The 12,400-nt window shown below is 38.3% G+C and overlaps 2 protein-coding genes across 3 annotated transcripts in view; one reads left to right on the top strand and one right to left on the bottom strand.

The window, feature by feature from the left end:
* The first annotated feature begins 1,002 nt into the window (after positions 1–1,002).
* On the top strand, positions 1,003–4,387 carry mrpl33 (mitochondrial ribosomal protein L33). Of its 2 annotated transcripts, XM_082517163.1 has the most exons (4): positions 1,003–1,125; positions 1,643–1,661; positions 3,176–3,282; positions 4,009–4,387. In XM_082517163.1, the coding sequence occupies exons 1-4, from the start codon at positions 1,104–1,106 to the stop codon at positions 4,056–4,058; spliced, it is 198 nt and encodes a 65-aa protein (XP_082373289.1). In that variant the 5' UTR covers positions 1,003–1,103; the 3' UTR covers positions 4,059–4,387. The 2 variants fall into 2 exon arrangements, with proteins under 2 accessions (XP_082373289.1, XP_082373288.1); XM_082517162.1 differs by lacking the exons at positions 1,003–1,125; positions 1,643–1,661 and adding an exon at positions 1,715–2,066.
* Positions 4,102–12,400, bottom strand: part of rbks (ribokinase) — a 57,336-nt gene continuing 49,037 nt past the window's right edge. Inside the window, exon 9 of the mRNA XM_082517151.1 lies at positions 4,102–4,674. Coding sequence (XP_082373277.1) covers positions 4,495–4,674 — 180 coding nt within the window. The 3' untranslated portion in view covers positions 4,102–4,494. The remainder of the gene's footprint in view (positions 4,675–12,400) is intronic.

Here is a 12,400-nt window from a genome sequence, read left to right as displayed (position 1 = left end):
CTCTTTTTATGCGAGAACAGGACTACCTTTCATGTCTTTCTGTTTAGGCTCAAATCGGTTTGATGTTTGAAGGCTCGCAATGATAAAATAATAACTCGACCCAAATGCGTTAAAGCAAAAGTAACGAGGCTGTTTTGAAAATGTCGAAAGTACAGATATTTGTTTAGAAATGTAGGGTGTAAAGGTAATAAGTAGTCAGAAAACAATACTTAAGTACTGATACATGAAAATTGTAGTTAAGTACAGTAACAGAGTATTTGCACTTTGTTTCTTCCCACCTCTGACTTTAAAACAGTAAAAAGGAAAATTCTAGTTATGGGAAAACACATTATTGCCATAATAGGTTTGTTAAATTTTAAACAATGAATAGAAATAAAACAATTAAATTAAATTAAATTAAATTGGAACATTTGAGCTCAGCATGGTTGAAATATTCTGGAAAAAAACACTCAGAAATATTGGGATTAAAGTTAATATATTCACTGTAAATCAAATCAAAAGGCAAAAGATCAGGTATAAATGCACAATTAATGCCACTTTACATTTTTTATTTATTTAATTTACCCACAAGTAGATAAATTTATATCAGATTTGAATTAGTTAAGACGAATTTGAAACTACTCATTATACCAGAGTAAACATGATATGTCAGATTTTTGTCCGTTTCTGATCATCTGTATCAACTTTATCCTTTGAATTATTATCAGTTTATTACCTGTGGCAAACGTTTTTAAGGGAGATTTATGATAGCAAATTAGGAGAATTATATGTTAAATGAATAGACTATCATTATCTAGAGAAATCCTGAGTTTCATGGATTGAAGTTTCTTAAGAAAACACACATTGCCTCAGATAGTATTAAAAATTGTTGTTTCAAATGTACATTTTGATCTTGGATGTTTTTTTCTCTGGTATATATAATAATTAAAAAACACACACGTATGAAAAGAGCACCAGCCTACAGTTCGTTTTTAGTGGAATACGCTTTTAAGGTGACCCGGAAGTGTTTCTATTTACACCGGATATCGAGCTTGTCAATGTGACCTGCCGTTACTCGCACACAGTTATGTTTTAATAGACGCGATTAGATAAACACTTAGAAAATGTTTCTCACCACAGTAAACTGTAAGTATTTTATTCTCTTAAATCTTGTCTTCAAACAGCACGACGCATGCGTACTTAGAGCTCTCCCAATACGCTGTTGTGGGGTTAGCTGATGCTAAAACGTGAGCTGCTCTTAAAATATACGTCTGTTCATGTGGGCAGTCACTGTGAAATATTTTATAATAAATTTATTTCACACGTTTCAGTGGTTTTGGGTTTTAGAGAGATAGATTTAGCTTCTGGATAGTACAGCAGTATGTGTTCAGTGTCCATTCACTGGGCTTTGTAAGTGCGGAAATCTCAGAAAGCACCTGTGCTACTCGAGAGGTAGTTTTTCTTTTCATTTAGATGTGTAGGAGAGTCTTTGAGTTTTCAGCAGATACTTGCACACAACCTTAACAGCTTTAAGGACTTTCTGGGGCTGGTGTTGGCGTGCTGTTAGCAAGTTTCCACTAAAATCCCGTTGCTCTGAGTGCTGCTGAACGATATCTGTTGGATTCACCTGCATAAGATTCTTTCTTTTCTTTTCTTTTTACAGTGGCGAAGGCAAAATCCAAGTAAGTGCACTGGCTGATTCTTTGAAAGTCTAGTCAATAGGCCTCATTCACACACGAAGCATAAGGCTGTGCGTAAACCGTGCATACTGAGGATTTACGCGTAAATTTCTGTTTCATTAAAATAATCTTAACTGAATTTGCACTTCGGAGTACAGATGTACCTTTCCTTTACGTCATGGAAACGAACACGTGATGAAAGCCGGGCTGTCTTAGAGCATTTAAACAAACATCTTTACACTTAATGCTATTACTTATCCACATGTTGGATCCCATCCCTAATCCAACTCTAACCATTTGTCCAAGTCGAGGTCAGGCAGGAGTCTCGTGGGATGTGATGTTTGTAGACGGCATTGTAATCTGTACTGGGAGTAGAAAGCAGATGGAAGAACGTCTGGACAGTTGGAGGTATGCTCTGGAGAAAAGAGGAATGAAAGTCAGTAGAACACGTGTAAGTGAGAGCAAGACAGGTGTAACAGTGAAACTACAAAGAGAAGAGGTGGTGAAGGCGGATGAGTTTAAATACTTGGGCTCAGCCATCCTAAGTAATGGGCAGTGCAGAAGAGAGTGCAGGCAGGGTGCAGTGTCAGGGATAATTTCTTATATATCATTTTTTTAGCCACAGGGACCGGAAAGTTTACAAGATGATAGGTTCGATGTATGGTTTGGAGACAGTGGCACTAACGAACAAAATAGAAGGCTGAGCAGGAGGTGGCATTATTTAAGATGGGAGTGGCCATGATGGACAAGATTAGACATGAGTACATCAGAGGGACAGCTCAAGTTAAGTGGTTTGAAGACAAGGTTAAAGAAGCAAGCCTGAGATGGTTTGAATGGGCAGAGGAAAGCTGGCAAATACACTGGATAAAGGATGTAAAGTATGGAGTTGCCAGGCAGGAAGAAAAAGAGGACTACTACAGAGAAAATTCATAGATGTAATGATGGTGGACCCTAAAGGGAGCAACCAAAAGAAGAAGAGCACTACTAATATGAATTTTTATTATTATTAGTCATTTCATCTTGGTCATTAGTTACAGGTATCCAGAATAAGATAAGCAAAAAGTTTCTCAGAATTGAATAACGAACTGTAAGGAATTCAGGGTTTGACATGAGTACAGGGCCGGTATAACTGTACGTCAGGCAAGTTGCTTCTCCAGGTGCTGACTTTGTTTCCACCTGTCACAGCAAACTGGTTAAAGCCACCCTCACTGAAGAATATTTTTCTCTTGTTTTGTCATTTTAAAGAAAGCATGTGATATTTCTGAAGCAGAGAGTCTATTATTGTGTGACTATTAAGGTGGTTTCCTCCTGTGACACTAACCCTTTCTACTTCAGTTGTGCTGATTGCAGGTAGTGCACACAAACCTGACGGGTTAGAATAATCCAGTGCACAAATCCAACGCTAATTTTGTGCAGAGGTTAAGAACATTTCTGCACGTGCACCCGTGAATGAGGCCTGTTGTTAGTGTTTCGTGTTGAAATGGCAGTCACCTCTCTGTGTGTTGCTTACCTGTCAGGACCATCCTGGTGCAGATGGTGAGTGCTGCAGGGACCGGATACTTCTTCAACACAAAGAGGAACCGACTCAGAGACAAACTGGTGCTGCGCAAACACGATCCATTTGGTAAGAGCCGTGTGAGGACAACTATGACACACAAATACTCATTAAAGCAAAATCCATATAACCCAGGATATCTTTTCCTTGTCTGGCTTCACTTATTCAAGCGGCAGCAAGCAGGCTAAGCAGTCACATGAAGGTGTTGGCACTTTAATAAATCACTACTTGAAAAGTGAACCCAGGGTTTCCCAATCGACCTTTGAGCACACAACAGTATATGATTGTTTTTCTTTTAACTTGGAAACTATTTGTATTTAAACATGTGGTGTGATCAAAACATTCTTCCCAAAGTGAAAAGCCGTACCTGATTCTAAATTTGGCAAACCTCCAGTTCAAGATTATCTTCTCGGGCATATCCAGAAAGCTTCAATTGTTGCTGCTATTTTTAGAGATGTCCTTGGCTGTCCTGTTCTGACCATTTTCACTGAGAGTTTCATCATGACCTCACTGTGCTCACAATTTTGACACACTGGAGGGGATACAAACAAAAGTACAGGGGGACAAATATAATTTGACTTCTGCTGAGTGATCCAAACTGTCCAAGCGTAGCACCTGGAATAATGACCTGGAATAGATTAGTCCAATTTAAAATCAGCTAAGGATTCAAATTTATGGTGGACCTGTTTTCAGAACGTGTTGGTCACACCTTCTGTTCACCCCAGTGAAATAAACAAAACCCATATTTGGAGTGACCCTTGACTTCCACCTACTTTCTGCTTTTTGTCTTTTTAGTGAACAAGCACGTCCTGTTTTTTGAGAAGAGGAAGATCAGATCGATTTAACCGCAGCACACCGACACACACAGATGGACAAAATGAACTTGCAGAGGTTTAAAGGCATCGTTTTTATTGCCGGGGATGGTACAGCGGGTTAATCTGGTTGACGTGTTTATCAGAGGATTTCTTCCTGGATGGATAAAAGTGGAACTCCAGGCTTGAACAAAAGAGACTTGAAACCAGAAAAGTGATGTTATGTAAGGGGACCACCGCTGCCATGATCTGAAGCTGTTCATTGGTTCAAAATAATTATTTAATCGGGTGAATGTACTTTGTGAAACATTTGTTGTGGTTAATTCAAATTAAATAATCTCAATGATTGACTTAGCTTAAAATTGATTACCATTAAAGATATCTTCAGCAGCAAATTTTCATAAGAACATTTAGTGTTGAGTCTTTCTGACCCCATTCAGATGTGGTCCCTTAACATCAGGGTCTACTGCTACTCTTGGAAGTATTCATTTGGGAGGTCCCGTCTGTACGGAAAAGACGTCTGCGTGCCGATTTCCCGCACGCTCACCCCTGCCACCAGATTGGCTCTGCGGGCCATCTCCTCCAGAGGCATGTGTGGGTGGTTGGCCATGTAAAATGCCAGTGCTCCAATGAAGCTATCACCAGCACCCTGAGAAGAAATAAAACAACAATGCATTGTTAAGGGGACCTTATTTTCAAACAGGTGGCAGTTAAATACAGACAAAATTTCAAGTAATGAGGTCAGCGTATGTGAAGCCAGGTTTAGACAGTTTTTTCTCTTGGCTCTATATTTTACATAGTGACATTTATGAGGGGCAGCCAATCAGAAGAAAGATTGCTCAAGGCAGCATGGAAGAGCGCTAAAACAGGTCATTTCATGCAGAGGATGAACTGAGCTGCACTGTAGCTCAGTATTACATTTGAATATTTTGAACTCTGAATCATGCAAAGCTACTGCAATTGAGTCCAGTATTAAAAAACAGGAATCTAAAAATTAATAAAATCAGTCTACAATCTATATGGCACAATATACCAAATAAATTATGCAATTTCAATCCCTTTTATTTCATTTGTTATGCAACCTGGTTAAATAATAAAATACTGGCATCTCGGGCAGATTTCCCCAGATTTCTTTTTGGGGAAAAAATTTGGGTTTTTCATCAATTTCATTACCACAGATATGTCGCGTACACTCTGGGGCTCCTTCATTAACACCACCCCTCATATCTAAATGTATTAACCTGAACTCTTTTCATTTAAAAGTGTATATACTCATTTTTGGTTCCCTTTTGGTCTGAGCTACTTTTTTTTAATTTTTTTTATTAGTATAAGCTGTGGATTTTTACCATCTATCATCACTACTTACTTGCTTTTTCTGCCATTTATCCATCGCTGTTAACAATTTAACCTCCTTAGAAATTACTTTTAGCAGTACTACTAATGGCATTTCAGGCTATTTACAGGCCCATAAAAAGGGCCTTAAAAGGTAATAGACTTTTAAAGGTTCAAATTACATCACAGCATTGGTTTACAGTTTTAAGATTTGCATTAGGTTACTGAACAACTACAGCTTTGTCTAAAAAAGAATTCTTAAAAAGGGAATAATCACCCACAGTATTCATGTTAACTGACAATATTCAGTAAATATTCTGGCATGAAATTATGCTGACACTGACTTGTGTAAGATAGAGAAAAATATTATATTATTTAATCGAAGAAACATGTTACCTGTCACTTTGTGTTAAGTTGTCCCAAATTATCTGAGTGTTTGTTACCAAAGAGCCAGACTTTATGAGAAACTTTCAAAGTTTTTGTTTGGACATTGGCTTCTTTTACTCATTTTCTGTGAATTCCTCGTCATTTCCGAAGAATGAATATATATTTAAAAAGCCACTTAATAGATCTATGAATCATTCAAACAGGAAAAAGGCTCCTAACTCAAGGGATGAATCACTGTTGTGTCTACGCACAACCGACAATTTAACAAAAAAAACCTTATTTTAAATTTTATCTTAGTTACTAACAACTTGTAACAAAAACACATAATTTGTTCCCATGTCTTTAGTTGAATCTACAAAAAAGGCCAAACAATAAAAATAAAAATAACTGGGCTCTTAGTTAAAAACATGGCATATATTTGCATGGTGTGTCCAGACTAGACAAGTGGAGGACAAAAGCAGTAGCATGCATAAAAAAAATTCTACAATAGATGAACAGTTAAGCTATATCCTTGAAAAGAAAGCTAGCAAAGACCTTCAGATGATCTGTCAGTGGAACTTAAGGAAGTGAAATGGGAAGAAAACATTGGACTGAAAATCAGAGGGATCAGGTCTTTTGAATTGTATTTCTGTGTATTTTTGCACATGCATCATTCTCAGTGTCAGATTTCTAATTTTCCAGGCAAAATATTAAGAAATGAGCCTAGCTCAAGACTTGCACAGTACCATATTCTTACATCCAGCTGACAGTTTATCAGTTATTAACGGTCTTAATCACTTATTTGTGACAGCTTAATATTCCACTACTTTTATCTTTTAGTCCACTAAACAATGGCTGATTCTTTACAGAAATATTTTATCTATTTATCCATACTTACCCCTAACTGAATCTTTATAATTGTAGCCTGACTTTAAAAGGGGACTACAGCTTTTCTCTACTAAGCATTTTAATATTTTGAAACACATTTTAGTTTTTCACTTCTACTGCTTATTCTTCTATTTTTTTTAGCACACATTATTATTATTATTATTATTTTAATATATATTAGTTGTGTTAATCTTTCCAAGGTCCCCCAGCTACTACTGAAGTAACCTTTTGGAGTAGCTGTAACCCTGGACTATTGTCCCAGTCAACAATTCCTGAAAACATGAAAGCTGGAGGGGAAAAAAAGTCAATTTAAAATATTTGGATTTTTTTCAAATATTTTTCCTAAAATGCTTCTTTCTGGGGGTTTTAAAATTATTATTATTTTAGAGAGAACATGAAACACACTTAAAAGACGAGGGGAAGCTTCATGTCTAAATTCACTAAGCTGCCAACAGTAGGGGGTGCTGTGGCATTTTCCAGCTGTTTGACTTGTACTGCTGCCTGCAACTAGTTTGAAATGACTTACTGGTTTGCCCTGTGTGAAAGTGTGTCTGTCAACTCTAACAAAACATCAGCATTAAGGGCTTTAATCGGTTTCACATAAAACCAGCAAAGTCATAAATCTGGCACTCGTGAAATGCCTAAAATGTGATCTGTTTCCCAACATCCTTTAAGGATGTTAAGTGTTTTATCATCTGATCAAATGACTACAGAAAGAAAAGCCAGCTTTCACTAATTGTTTTAAAAAGTCAGCTGAGTAACACGCGGCTGCCTCCTAACCTAACTGCCAGCAGCTCTGGTGTTTGGTTATTACCAGGAGCACATAAATCAAACCCTCATCTATTGATAAAGAAGGAATGTGCTGTGTACGCCCTGGAGGGGTGGTTTGCTGGGACGGGATGTCTAGAAGGGGTTTGTGTGTATGTGTGGGGGGGCTCACTGATGGGAAAAAGCACACTGGTATGTGGCGACATGCTCATGTTTAACCACAAATGGCCCCCCGACGCTGGTTCACACAAGCCCGCTCCATTACTCATCACATCGGCGCTCAAAAGACTTCATTGCACTCTCTACTGAGCATCTCTGTGAGCCTCCCCTGCTCATCCTCCAACTGCAAAGTAACGCTTTTGTCAAAGTGATGATTCAGTGGCATGGCGCAAAAACAAAAACCCCCAGCAACCCCCAAAATAACACTTCTGATTTGACCGTTACTGCACCTCTCCCTCCAGGCTCTTGCCTCTGGTGTGACTCCTGGACGGCAGAGATGCTGGAAAGAGTGAGATCAGAGATGAAACATTTCACAGGCCTGCTGGATTTCCATGTTTAAACCCTTGGCGTGTTTATGTCTCCTGTCTGGTAGCTGGGCTGGGTTACAGTGAAGCCTGCGTTTGGAACTGAAGCTTTGGTGGAGTGGCTCCACTGGTTTGACTCTGGCCCGTCTCCCAGTTAACATGTTGGGGTTGAGATGACTTTTGAGTGGGGATTGATGGTAGCAGCCAAAAGATTATGTGATAGAAACTGGAAGATTGCAGTCTTCATAGTCACAACAATAGATGATTATTTTTTAACCACAGGATGCTTCACATGATGACGTCCCAGTAATCCCTGCAAACACAGCCACCTCTGTCTTGTCACACTACAAAGAGGCTGGAACAAGTTTTAAATGAGCCAAATTCTTTATGAATGAAAAAAAAGCCTTTAAATGCATTCCTTGACAGACAAAAGTGACGTAAAGTGGACCTATTTCTTTTTTCCTGATTGTTCCAAGTGTTACAAAGGACAATAGACCCACAGACTCCCATGTTAAAATGAGAAATAATACTTACAGCCTGGGATGAAATCTGATTTAGTCTCCTATTATAACACATGTACAAAAAGCGGGAAAAAGAATAGATTTTAGGGCAACTTAAAGCCAGGGGGTGTGGCAGCTTGTTTGACAGGCTTTAGAGTAGGGTTTCACAAACCCATTACATGTGTCACGTATATATATGCCACATGTAAAAACCAACATTTATCTACAGTTCAAGTTACATACATATCCAATATATATCCTACCATTTTAAAGGTAGGATATATACGGGCTTTTTATCTGCTACTGCAGTTTCCAACAAAGGAATAACCTCGGCAACCAAAAACTGCAGTTCCGCCAATGGCCACCTGTGGCTGACTCTAAAAGCGAGTCCAACCCATAGACTCCTGTTAAAACGCTCATCTTTACAGCAACAGTAAACATGAATGCAGCCTGATGCACAAAATTACTTTAGTAGATAAAGCTCTTTTTATGTGGGAAGTTGGCTGTATGGGGCTGAATTTACTTATAATAATTTAGATTTTGTTAGGGCTTAAAGTCAGAGGTGTCAATACAGGCACCTGTCTGCTGGTTGGAGGCACTAATTGAAGGCACTGACACAGAGTGTTGAACTGATTTAATGCCTTTTTGGAGCATCTTTATTTGAATTATCTGACTAATATCACTTCCTGTGTAGTATAAACAGTCTTAAGAAGTTTTTGCTTCATTTTGGGTGAGTAAAATTGTACAATACTTTATTAGTCTACACATTGAAATACACTGAGGTGTTGCTTGCCTGGTTTTCAATATCCTGCACTTTGAACCTAACAAGCTCCTTGCCACAGAACACTCAACACTCTTTTTCACAGTAAAGTCAGCCATTCTGACCTGTGACTGAGAAGCTGGCTCTTTAACAGTAGGAGGGATTCATAACGACATGGCCAGAATTATTGGTACCCCTCCAATTTAGAAAGAAAAAAAAACACAACTTTCTCTGGTGACAGTGATCATGGTCCACCATTCTGAATGATCCAGAGCTTACATTTTATTTGAAAAAAGGCAACAAATGAAAAGGGCACATGACGTATTTGTAGCATTAATTCAATGAGCAATCCAGCCTCAAAAGCCTGAGGCTTTAAAAAGTAGCTGTGCATGCTTTAAATAACGTCTACGATTCCACTGCACATTTTCAATTTGGTTGCAAGAAAAGAAACGTATAAAATCAAAATTTTATATGTTTAACTGAAGTGAAAAACCTCCATGTGTTTATCTTAATGCACTAATAGTGCGTATTGCATTTTGCATTGCAGGATATCTTAATATATTTATAAAAGGAAGCATTTTGAGGGAAACTGAGCGTGTAGAGAACAAAAAAATTTAATTTGTAGGCTTTAATTCAACGATTAAATCAGTTAATAGAATAGTTATATGATGAGGCAATAAAACTTCACTTTTCCGGTCCAAACTTCAGCTCACTTGCTTGTACAATTGCCCAACCTTTCTGTGTCTTACTAACATCTCTGTCCCTGAGACTGGCATGTGACGCTACTGGATCAGGCGAATGAAGCTCAACAAGTTTGACAAGCGCTCCCCCCTTCAGCTTCGCTGCCGCTGCCCTCGACACACTTTGGTGAAGGTTAGATCTGGAGGCCCGTCAATCAAGTGACACAAGCGCTCGCCGTGGATGAGCTGTGATGTTCTCGTTGCTCGGCCCCCTGCCCACTGTGCCTTGACCTCCACGCCATTCCTCTGCCTGTTCTCCACTGATACTCACACTGAAGTTAGAAATCAGGGTGGCAGACACATCTGTAAGAAGCTCACCAAATTAAAAAAGTGGAACTTCTCTATTGTTGTTTTTGTGGGGAGCCAGCATGATGTAAATATATATAACTTTACAATGGGTCAATGGGAAATGGGAAATGGAAAAGGAAGTAAATGAAGTTGCGTGAGATCAAATCCTCAAAATAAAAGAATAAATTGACAGATAAATGGAAACAGTGACACCTCACAGTAAATAACAGTCGGCACTTTTCAATTCATGTTATTTTTCCAGCAATTTTGAGCCTTCATGGCTTCATACAGGAGATAATCACATTACATTTTCAGCGCTGAGAAATACAACAATTATTTTGACCAAGAAGGAGTTATTGCTGCAAGATAAGCCTAGTGTCAAACTGCAGGTAAAAAGGAGACCTTTCAAATGCTGTAACTTGTGATGACCAGACACCTATCCCACAATAAAGTTTTCTCCGGTGGAGACAGATAAAACATCCAAGACTACTATTGTGACACATACACACACACACACACACACACACACACACACACACACACATATATATGTATACGTATACATATATATACATGTATATATATATATATATATATATATATATATATATATATATATATATATATATATATATATATATATATATGTGTATATATATATATATATATATATGTGTATATATATATATATATATATGTATATGTGTGTATATATATATATGTATATGTGTATATATATATATGTATATGTGTATATATATATATATATATATATATATATGTGTATATATATACACACATATATGTGTATATATATATGTATATATATACACACATATATGTGTATATATATATACACATATATGTATATATATATATACATATATATATACATATACATACATATATATATATATATATACATATATATATATATATATATATATATATATATATATATATATATATATATATATATATAGTGGGGCAAAAAAGTATTTAGTCAGCCACTGATTGTGCAAGTTCCCCCACCTAAAATGATGATGACAGAGGTCAGTAATTCGCACCAGAGGTACACTTCAACTGTGAGAGACAGAATGTGAAAAAAAAAATCCATGAATCCACATGGTAGGATTTGTAAAGAATTTATTCGTAAATCAGGGTGGAAAATAAGTATTTGGTCAATAACAAAAATACAACTCAATACTTTGTAACATAACCTTTGTTGGCAATAACAGAGGTCAAACGTTTACTATAGGTCTTTACCAGGTTTGCACACACAGTAGCTGGTATTTTGGCCCATTCCTCCATGCAGATCTTCTCGCGAGCAGTGATGTTTTGGGGCTGTCGCCGATCAACACGGACTTTCAACTCCCGCCACAGATTTTCTATGGGGTTGAGGTCTGGAGACTGGCTAGGCCACTCCAGGACTTTCAAATGCTTCTTACGGAGCCACTCCTTTGTTGCCCGGGCGGTGTGTTTTGGATCATTGTCATGTTGGAAGACCCAGCCTCGTTTCATCTTCAAAGTTCTCACTGATGGAAGGAGGTTTTGGCTCAAAATCTCACGATACATGGCCCCATTCATTCTGTCCTTAACACGGATCAGTCGTCCTGTCCCCTTGGCAGAAAAACAGCCCCATAGCATGTTTCCACCCCCATGCTTCACAGTAGGTATGGTGTTCTTGGGATGCAACTCAGTATTCTTCTTCCTCCAAACACGACGAGTTGAGTTTATACCAAAAAGTTCTACTTTGGTTTCATCTGACCACATGACATTCTCCCAATCCTCTGCTGTATCATCCATGTGCTCTCTGGCAAACTTCAGACGGGCCTGGACATGCACTGGCTTCAGCAGCGGAACACGTCTGGCACTGTGGGATTTGATTCCCTGCCGTTGTAGTGTGTTACTGATGGTGACCTTTGTTACTTTGGTCCCAGCTCTCTGCAGGTCATTCACCAGGTCCCCCCGTGTGGTTCTGGGATCTTTGCTCACCGTTCTCATGATCATTTTGACCCCACGGGATGAGATCTTGTGTATATATGCACATATATACATATATACTAGGGGTGCAACGATACTCGTATCGATATTGAACCGTTCGATACAGCGCTCAACACAGACAGCATAGACAGAAGGAAGAGCGCAGGGCAAGCTAGCAAGACAGAAGTTAAGCTCTCCTTGCAACATGGACCTCCCCCACCCTCAT

Source organism: Aulonocara stuartgranti (genome assembly GCF_965226115.1).
Source record: "Aulonocara stuartgranti genome assembly, chromosome: 19".
NCBI lineage: Eukaryota > Metazoa > Chordata > Actinopteri > Cichliformes > Cichlidae > Aulonocara > Aulonocara stuartgranti.
Note: the sequence above shows the minus strand (reverse complement) of the source record. Positions and strands in the feature narration are given on the sequence as shown.